General features: G+C 40.1%; 1 protein-coding gene and 1 long non-coding RNA gene across 2 annotated transcripts in view; both read right to left on the bottom strand.

Moving 5' to 3' along the window:
• Nucleotides 1-565: 565 nt before the first annotated feature.
• LOC123648509 (microtubule-associated serine/threonine-protein kinase 4-like) overlaps nucleotides 566-10,803 on the bottom strand; it is a 287,133-nt gene continuing 276,895 nt past the window's right edge. The window contains exon 5 of the mRNA XM_045566375.1: nucleotides 566-1,437. Within this exon, the coding sequence (XP_045422331.1) occupies nucleotides 1,350-1,437 (88 nt within the window). The 3' untranslated portion in view covers nucleotides 566-1,349. The remainder of the gene's footprint in view (nucleotides 1,438-10,803) is intronic.
• Nucleotides 3,756-9,919, bottom strand: LOC123648510. The gene is made up of 3 exons (XR_006738642.1): nucleotides 9,816-9,919; nucleotides 4,467-4,586; nucleotides 3,756-4,074 (listed from the first exon to the last, which is right to left on the bottom strand). It is a non-coding gene; the product is annotated as an uncharacterized LOC123648510 (long non-coding RNA).

Below are 10,803 nucleotides of genomic sequence, written 5' to 3'. Positions count from 1 at the left end.
AAGGAGATGTTCAGACAAAACCAGTGCAGAAATTCCTCCCCCACCACAAAGAATTAGGTTCTTAATAAGCACCAAGAAAGGTGAACTCACAATTGGTAAAATTAATAGTTTGGGGGGGGGCATAAGGTAATAAGAACTGAAGTTAGAAATAAACCTTTAAAAGTCCTTATAAATATTTGAAACGCCATAAAAATAAAGTAAGAACAAACACAGTCAGTGAGAAAATATGACATTTTACCTGCTTTAAGTAAGTACAAACGAATAGCATTAATTCTCTTACAGGTTCTCACGGCAGTAGATACTTTTTAGGGTCTTACATCATTGTGACTTTAAATGAGACATTTAGAAACTGACTTTGCCTTATTATAGATAAAATAGATTCTAAGCAGCTATATTTCCCCTAAATCTGGTCCTCCAAGAAAATGTTCATCTCTAGGGGTTGGCTGTGAATCCAAACATGCAGAGAAACATGAATAATTCAAGATGCACAAAGAAGCTTTAGAGTAACCTTTATTTACCCTACACAGCTGTGTGGAGTGGGTACCCTCCACAGGCCCAAGTAGATAACAAACCTCAGTACTGCCTCAGCAATTTATACGTCTCTGCCTCTCCTACCACACACGTCCACACTGTGTAATCCTAACACAGGCTCGCCCATCCTTGTTTCCTCCCAATCTACCATGTAATGTCAGAGAATCATTCAACTGTGGAAAGACAGTGAACCCAGATAGAACTGTATAAAGAGAGTTCTCTACCTTCCTGCTTCATACATTCCCAAAAAGACGTCAAAGAGTCAAATATATACTGTCAGGGAAATTTTAATTCCTCAAGAGAGAAAAAAAATTCAGGCTTCCTAATTATTCCTCACTTAACACTCCTCTTTGATAACCCTTCAATCTGTCCACCTCTTTTAATTTTGTTCTTTTCGTTCACAATAATATACATACACCACTGGCCTAAATACAATGAATGTCTGATTGAAGCTAAAGATTAGTCCTTTTGGGGAAGCCAAATAATTTGCCTCTGGTGTCAGCTGCATTAAGTTTATGGGAGTTATACTTCCTAACTGGTATCAGCACATTCTTCTATCTGCTTTCTGGAACAACGGTAAAAAGCAATGAAGTAGTCAAAACAGTGTTTTACTGCCAAGATGCTGCTGCTGAAATTAAATTAACTGGCAGAAAATGGTGAGAGCCAGCACCATCTATGGTGTTAGGAAGTGGAGTTTTGATGAAATAAGGGAGTAGTTCCAGGGACACAGGTTCAGAGTCTTCTCTTCCAGCTCACATTAAAAAATGCCTTGAGGAAAAGACACCATGGTGCACAGCAGACCGGTCACTCTTTAGGTCTTAGGAAGAAATTCTCTTTTCTTCATTCTCCTTGGACCAGCCTTTCCTTTTCAACATATTGTCCTCCACACACCAGTGACTGAGGTTCCTAAGGAAAGGGTTAGGATTAGGTGTAGCTGCAGATAACTGGTAACCCAAATAAGAGACTAAAACAAAATAGCTTATAGCTTTCTTATATAAGAGGTTCAGAAGCAGGGCTGGTTTGGTGGCTACCAAATCATTAGACACAACCTACTTCTACCTTTCAGTTCCATCATCCCTAATAGGTAGAGTCACCATTCATGGTTACTTCATGGACAAATATGGCTGCTGCAGCCCTCGCCAACACAAGTGCATTCCAGACAGGAAGGAGAAAGCAGAAGGAAACAAGAGGGATCCTCTCACCAGCTGTCTATCCCTTGAACAACTTCTGCTTACATCTCAGTGGCCAGAATGTAATACTGTATCTATGGGGGGTGGGGAGCTGGTGTGTATTTATCCACATATAGAGAGAAAAAGGAAAAAGAGAGGGAGAGAGTGAGTCAGAGTCTTCTAGCTGAATACCACCCTGATAAAAAGCAGTTTTATCATTAAGGCAGAGGGGAAGCACAGTGTGATGGTTAATGTGAGGTGCCAGTTCAACTGAATTAAGGAATATCTAGAGAACAGGTAAAGCGTAAGTTCTGGGTGCGACTGGAAGGATGTTTGCAGAGGGAACTGGCACGTGAGTCAGTGGACTGAGTCAGGCAGATCTGTTCTCAGTGTGATGGGCACCATTTGGCCAGCTGGGGGCGCAGACAGAACAAAAAAGGCAAAAGAAATGAGATTTCCTCTTTCCTGGAGCTGGAGCACCAATCTTCTCCTGCCCTTGAACATCAGAACTCCAGGCTTTCCAGCCTTTGGACTGCAGGACTTACACCAACAGCCCCCCGGGGTTCTCAGGCCTTTGGCCTCAGACTGAGAATTACACCATCGGCTTCCCTGGCCGAGGCTTTTTTAGACATGATCTGAGGCACAACACTGGTATCCAAGGTTCTCCAGGCTGCAGATGGCCTGTTGTGGGACTTCCCAGCCTCCACAATCACGTGCATCAATTCCCCTAATAAATCCTCTCCCATCCACCCACATCCATCCATCCTGGCCAGTACACACAGACACCAGGTATACTGCTGATACCTCTCTGTCAGTCACTCAGCTGGTTTTAGTTCCAGGCCTGAGCACGATCTCTTTCACCTTGAGGGAATCCCTGAGGCACCCGAAGGTCCAGCCTCCTTCACCAAAGAGACACCACTGCCAAGCAGGGTGACAGCCTTCCAGCAGGGAAGAGCACACTTGCTCAGTGTCCCTCTGCATCTTTCCCAAAGCACCCAACGTGGGAGAAGAATTCCTGTTGCCATGACGTCTAGTCTTGGCCAACTCCCTTTCCCCAGTCTGTCTTCAGGACACGCAAGGTGTGCTCAGAAGGCACGTCTGTAAGTGTAAGAAACCAGACCACATTCTGGGATAAACAATCATAGTGGGGAGGTTTCCAGGTTTACCCACAAAGTCCTATTTCACAGGTAACGTAGTAGAAATAATATTCATTTGCCATCATCTAAAGTGGAATTGATTGGATTTCTAAGATCAGTCTCAGAGAAGAGCCTGGACAGAGGGCAGAAGAAACAGCAGTGAGGAGCAACTCATTCTCCTTCCCGGCTTTGATCTCCAGCAAAGGAACCTTTCCACTGCTTGCTCCCCAAGAGGTGACCCGTCTTATCCCTTTGTTTTTCCACAGTCCCTTCACTTTCTATCAGCGAGGATAGGGAGCTCACTCCAAAGAATTATTAGGACAAAGAAGGGACATTCCATAACCACAACATGCTGGAGCGGGGCGATGCCTGCTGGAGAGGCAATCTGCTTTCCAGACCTGAGCAGTGGGGATGAGAATGGAGGAGTATTATGCATTGGATTGTGTCCCCCAAAGTTGTTGAAGTCCTAACCCCTGGCACTTTTAAATGTGACCCTATTTGGAACTTGTGTCTTCGTAGATGATCAAGTTAAGATGGCATCATTAGGGTGGGCCCTAATTCAATATGACTGTGCCCTTATAAATGGGGGGAACTTGGACACAGAGAGAGAAATGCAGACAGGAGAAATGCCACGTACAGATAAAGGAAGAGACGGAAGTAAAGCCTCTACAAGCCATAGGCCAAAGACTGCCAGCAAACCCGCCAGGAGCTGAGAGTGAGGCCCGGGACAGATGCTCCTTCACAGCCTTCAGGAGGAACCAAACCTGCTGACACCAGGACCTCAGACTTCAAGCCTCCAGAGCGTGAGACAATAAATTTCTGTTGTTAAGCCACCCAGTTGGTGATACTCATTGTGGCAGCCCTGGCAGACTAACACACAGGGTGGATGAAGCCTCTCCGCCCACCTCCCTGCGTCCAGCACATTGCTTCCCCCTTCCACATCCTCGTGCGTGCCCCTCTGCTCACTCTGCCTCTGGTTCAAGTTCCTTCTCACACACCTTCAGCCACCATCGTGTACACACCTGGGACTCCAGCCATGCAGGTTCCAGGGGGGCTTCCAGGGAATATTCACCGTCAGGTTGAAAGTAAGGGGCAGCAATAGGGCCTTCAATCCTGACAAGGATCATACACATAACTACGACCAGGACAACCACAAGTCGGACACTGCTGGAGTCTGCGCATGTGTGTAACCACATGGATGTGTAGCTGCCAAAGGTTTCCGCAGAAATAGAAACCACCTGAGTGAAAGAAGATGCACTGGCATGTAAATGGTTAAGCGTCGGGAGGTATTGTAATCGCTTACTTCTGATTATTCAACAATTTCAAATATCTAAGTATATTCTCGGCGTCAGTGTCTCTTACATATAATTCTCTGCTTCCATAACATCCCTCCCTCCCTCCTTTCCTTCTGCTGTCCATCTCGCCACAGGACTCGCCAGGAAGACACTGGAAATGATAGAGGCCCAGAAAGCTGAAGAAAGCTAAACCCTTTAACGCTGAAAGCGAACTGGAGGGAATCTCACTTCCACGCGTATCCATACACCTTGATAAATCATACACAAACACAGCTGACTGCCCCAGCAACCTCCCTCATCGCAGTTCCCTCCCCCCTCCAGATGAAGCCACTCACATGAATCAGGTGTTTGTTATTCTCAAGCATGTCTTTGTTCTTCCAGTACAACCTGCCCAAAATGATCGTGCTTCCTGGCCACCATTGCATCAGTTTCATTTTTTAAAAAGTATCTCTTTCCTTCACATAACAAAAGAATAACTATCAGACCAATGTATTCAAGCCTGAGGAGTAAAAACTAAAAACAGCTTAATTTTATTACTATCAACTAATATCTATTTTTCACCTGTGTTATCAACCACCACCACCAAGGCTGTGATACAGGGAATGCGAGCTAGACCAATGGGAAACACTTTGCATGGGTATCTCTTTCTGGTAGTAATTTATATCAGTAAATGGAAGCCTACATCACCTATGCTGAAAACCCCCCTTCACACACACACACACACACACACACACACACACACACACACACGATAAATTAGAATGTAGGATAATATTAAATCACACTCCTTTATATAGAGGACTGGAAAAACATTAATCAATAATGAATCCATCACTCTTACCTGTTCTCATAAAAGACTTTAATGCAAAAAATAAAATTGTACTAGACTGGAAGCTCAGTAAGTGGAGGACCCCATGCTCACCATTATACTTGGAACACATTATGTTCTTATGAAAAGTTCTAACAACCTACTGTAGGAATTCAATAATTACTTAATTAGTCCACAAGAGTGCCAAGTGGTAAGGGAGATGTGTGATGTGAAAACACATAGTGTTCTACAAATATTTATGGAGCGCCAGTTACATGCCAGGCATAGTCCTAGGCACAGAGGACATAAGAAAGAAAAATTCCATACCCCCAGAGAGCCTCCATTCCAGCAGGACAGTACATACATTAATGATATATCCTCAGGAACTCTGCGAAACCCTGCATGATCAATAAATCACTCTACCAATCACAACCTGGCTACGAATGGCAACCATGCTGGTTTCTGGGGGAAATCTGATAAAGCCCCAAGTGTTAAATCAAAACAAAGAAAATCTGTTCTATTCCCTAAGTGAATGTAGCACCTCTGTTGACTATTGGAACCTATTAAAACGTGTTGTTCAGAGTGATTTCTTGCACATAAAATGTGAAAGCTTTCCTAAATCTAAACAAATGTCACCAACAGCTGAAGAAAAAAATGTTACCATTTGGAATTTCACAAAATTAATTGCTCAAAATAAGGAAATGCCTCAGTACCCTAAACAACTACACATGACCATTAGGTACAGTCTAGCACCTTGCTCTCTTGGCTGTGTATGTTCAAAGATGAAGTAAATTTTGTGAGTAAGCAGGACATTCAATTCATATGCAACTGGCCAGTTTCAGAAAGTACTTCCCATCTGGAAAAAAAATGCATGTCAAAAATCAATCAACAAAAACAAGATTTTAGAAAAAATTCTAAAAAATAGTCTGTGGAGACTATCCCATATAGTTAGATTATGGGTGAAAGCTACCTTATTACTTGTATTTCTAGAAATATTCATAAAAAATGATTAATGCTTTACAATCTAAAAATTTTCACAGTAAAATACCACACCCTTTCTTAAATATTAAGACTAACACTGAAAGTATCTAGAGGAAAAATTATTTAATGCATCAAAAGACAGAAGCAAAAGCATAATTCTCTGCTTTTTAAACTGTCTTTTTCCTAAGCGACAAGATACAGGGTAAGCATGATCAATAGAAATATTAATAAAATTTTCTACAAACACCAATTAGTGCTAACTTATTAAAATATTATAAATTCTACATTACTCAAAAGATAGACCATATTAATAGGGATACACATTTCAGCTTATTTTCCAAAACAATTCTTGGAAATGCCTCCAGGTTAGAACTACTTCCCTCTTTGAAAAGATCCATAGAAGTTCAGAAAAGTCAAAATGTACAAACTCTTCTAGAATTAGCTATTTCAACTGAATACACAGGTGCCAGGCCCACTGCCATCCCTACTCTGTAAGCAGATCAGCACCACATCTGATGAGTCAGGGAGAATAGATGGCAACAGAGAGAAAATGGAACTGCAAGGTGGTTTGATGTTTAAAACCCTGTCATATGCCATTCACTGCAAGATTAAAGCATTTCCTGATGGTAGAAAAAACAAATAAACCCAGAGCTGGCTACCTATTTTATGATAGGTTTTTAAAGGTCATCTCAAGATGAGCTTTTTCTTCCTTCTGCTCTGAACCCCATTCCCCAATAATCGAATGGTAGGTTAGGAAGCCAAAGAACAATTTATCACACCTCCGAACTCCTCTACCTACAAGGCCAAGTTTCATCAGTTCCCCCCCTAAACTACTTGAAATATATGACTGTGTTCTTAGGTTAAGGCCAGCGTACAGGGTTACAAACACAGGCAGAATGATTTCTACAGCAGCAACCAAAAAGCAAAAGCTCTGGCATCCACAGTAGAGTCACTGACATGACACAGAGAAGCAGCGTGAGTCCCATCAATCTGAGGTGGGAGACACAGAACCTTGGGGGTTTCAGGAGATTGCAGACCTAGGACCACAATAAAAAGCCAACAAAGAGAGGACAACTTGATGTAAGGCCACGACCTCAGAAAGGACTATCTACAACTCTTAAAGTGCTTGCCCCACTGGCCAGTTGGCATTATTGCTTTTTGAGGCAGTTCTCCCAAGGTCTGGCTCGAGATATCTCTTCAGCCTTCACTTTAAAGGCTCCTGTGACCAACACCTTTCTTGATTGTCTTTGGCTGACCCCTGAAGATGGATGGGAGAGTGAAATGCCCCAATATTATCATACTCCAAGAGAACAATTCTTTCTGCTAGACTCACATTGGGTATGAAAGCCTTTAACTACCCGGCATTTCTTTTAATCAGTTATACTGCTTTTGGGCTCATTTTACAAAGCCATCTGGCTTTGCAGACGTTAACACAAGGTCTATGAAAACCTCACGTTTCATTGTGGCCCCACAATGGGGAGCAATCCACTTCAAAGTGTGTTAAGCTCCCAGGATTCTGGTGCTGAAATAGCTCGCTCAGATTTTTCATTGTTCCGGCCTCCAAGGAGTCTGGCCATCTAGGACATAAAAGTATTCTTCTGAAAGCACCATGTAAAAGAAAATATTTGTTCAGTCACAGTGTCTCTACAAATGTGATCTTATGCTCCACGGCTGGACGCTTGAGAAGATGAAAATGAAGGGGCCCTAACAGATACGGTGGAGACCTGGTCAGATAAATTGGAGGTTGGGGAATGTGCCGCCTTAAATTGGAGAATGCTGAGGTGAATATCCTACTCATTCTTACAAAATGTTTCACACCTCAGGATGGCATTAAATAAAAATGCTTTGACTTTTCTTTTTCCACTACTGAATTCCACTGCAATTATATTTAAAATATCTTTACTTTCTATTGCTTTGACAAGTTTCACTTTTGAAGTATTCTATTCATACATTTCAATAGTCCCTATCCCTTTCTAAGAGATACTAACCTGGCCTTTAACAATGCATACAAGAAGGGACTGATGGTATTTTTTTTCTTTTGTGAGCAGTTACTTCATTCATTAGAATCTGAATTTGTCATTTTTAGCAGAAATGACAGCAGAATACTGAGAGAAAATTGACGTTTAAACATTTACAGGTATAAAAATATTGTGGGGATTAATAACCAGGGGCCAAATTTAATGTGCCGTTTTAAAATGTAGTCCTTTGACATGACTTAACCTGGAAGTTAAATGCAGCTGACAATACACGTCGCCAGCTCACAAGAGGTTTCCTCAAAGAAAAAGGCTGCCATTTCTTTTTAAGGCACAGAGAATAAGGGTCACTGACTACTGACCTCATGGCTTCATTCCAATAAATAGAACGGTCTCAACTCATTTCTTAATGGCGAGATCTGATGGCAGCAAAGACAAGCACTCGGGTCACAATTACAACTGATTTACAATTTCTACAGCAAGCCCAGGGACAGGGTGTGTCCTTACTCCAAAAGAACTACATCTTCTCTGGGGATGCTACATTTTACCACTGACAGAGCCATTTAAAATGTAAGCAATATGGAAGTCTCATACTGGCACTGAAACTGTTGCACATGAATGTCTTGCTAATGCTTATATGAGGCTTAATGTATTCTAGCAGTGGAGTACACTAAGGCAAAATAAAGATGGGTGGCTGGTGGCATTTCACTTTGAGAAAATATTACAAAGGTACTATTTAATAAGGGTAACATTTTAACAAGAACAAGATAATAGTATTTAATCAGAACAATGTTAAATGACGTTACATTTTATCCTGGCCACTGTAGGCAAACTTTACAAGACTTAGATTGATCATTAATATGTGCCAAATATTTATCTTGATTCAGTTTTAATTTTTAACTGAGATATTTTTAATTTCTTAAAAGTACAATGTCACATAGGTTGTTTTATTTGGGTTTGCTGTAGATTAAAAATGCCCACAAACTAAGGTGGGCTCCAGTTTACCTCTTCTCATTAGGTCCAAGAATGATATCCCTGAATACTGCTCTGAAGACAAGTTCTGACATGTTTTTGGAGGTACATTATTGTTTTCTGATCAGCAAAGAGTACTCACTTGCTAAGTATTTTTAGACTTGGGGGCTCTGACATAAACTTAGCTGATTCATTTAAATCAACATACGTAATTTTTTTTTTTTTTTACCCAAAGTTGTAGTTTTAGGGTATTCCCCCCTCTTCCTTATTCCTTAAGTCCTATGAGCATTATTTTTATTATTCTAGTGCTTCCCTATTTATTACTTCATACCCTGTGATCATAAGTGGTATTTTAGACATATTGATCCACTACAGCAACTATGGGTTTTTCTAGCTTCAGGAATAATATTAACTCCACAGCCACGGCATTGCCTGTGGACTCCCATAGTCATTCCAAACCCCAGTTGCTGATGCTTGTTTATGTTTTATTTGTTTTACAAAAATAGAGAAGTTCTCTAGCCTAATTTAAACAATTCTATCTTCCAGAGTCTTGAGGAATTGGGCAGCCCTGAAACAAATTAAAGCCTTAAATACTTGACAATATTATAAAAGAAATATTCCTTTATTATTGTTAATCTTATGACACCTGTTATTTATTGGTTTTCACTGTGGTTTTAAATTTCTGGGATCCTATCTATGTTTTAAAACAAGTTTAACAATGGGGAATTTACACAGATATACACATATAATTATGTTCAAAATACACTTAATTGTATCTTTTTTATGTTTACCAACTATCAATTTTGATGATGACTCAAACTTGAGTGCAGGAAACACAACTGGAGTTGATCAAAATACAGCCTATTTGGAAATACTGGAAACACAATACGCCTTTTATTTAGCCCAGTTTGAATCATTTGTCACCTGTGCATATATCATGATTAACTTACAATTACCATGTCCTCTTTGCTGCTTACGTTTTCCCTACTGGCCAGAGAAGTTCCTTCAGTTTGGTTCATGTACCCTTTGTAGCTCAACCTCCACACATTGCTGAAAGTATCCTTGCTCATAAGCAAAAACTGTTCCAAAACCAACAAAATTCTGCTGATCTCAATCATGGTATCAGTTATATTCCATAGAATGTCCCGATGCCCTTTAGTGGAGAATAATATTAGAGACCAAAATCAGGGTGCAAGAAGTACCTACGAGATGGTTTCATACAAGTACTAGAGGGAAGCCGCAAGGCAATTGTTCACCTTTTTTAGAACAAAACACAAAAAACTATTTGGTTTTGATTTAGTAAAGATGGTAAGTTCATACAGAAGACTTCAATTTAACTCTAAGTTTACTGTCCTTTTTGGTCTTGATGTGAATAATTTAATTTCACCCCCCTTTTCTAAATTATCTTTAACATTTATACACATGCAAAAAAGTACCATACCAATCTATTTATTTGAATTATACTACCACTGAAATTAGCAGAAACCTCAATTTTTAAAACAATTTTATTTATCCAAGTATATCACATTAATAATTCTAATACCTTAATAATTTTACCAATTCATTTTTGGCTATGGAACAATTTTTTTTTACTTAATCAAATAAACCTAGGTAGAACCTACATGGATGTCCCTCTACTTCCATAAGTAAAATACAGACCTCACATTTATTTGCATATATGTTCATCTGTAAACTAATATTATCATTATTTTTAATCCCAGGCAGTTTTAGTGTTTAGCTCCAGTATTTCAAATGCCTTTAGAGAAACAAAAAAGATTATTATTTTAACAGTGTATCAGCTAAATTTCCAAAAAGGAATTACAAATGTTAATAAATACAGTTCATAGTAATACAGTATAAATTAAAAGTTAAGAATTGTCAAAAACATATCAAATACTAGACAACTTTACCCTAAACTTCAAGTGTGGCAATTTCCAA

This window comes from Lemur catta, chromosome 12 (assembly GCF_020740605.2).
Source record: "Lemur catta isolate mLemCat1 chromosome 12, mLemCat1.pri, whole genome shotgun sequence".
Taxonomy (NCBI): Eukaryota; Metazoa; Chordata; class Mammalia; order Primates; family Lemuridae; genus Lemur; species Lemur catta.
This window is presented reverse-complemented; position numbering and strand designations above follow the sequence as displayed.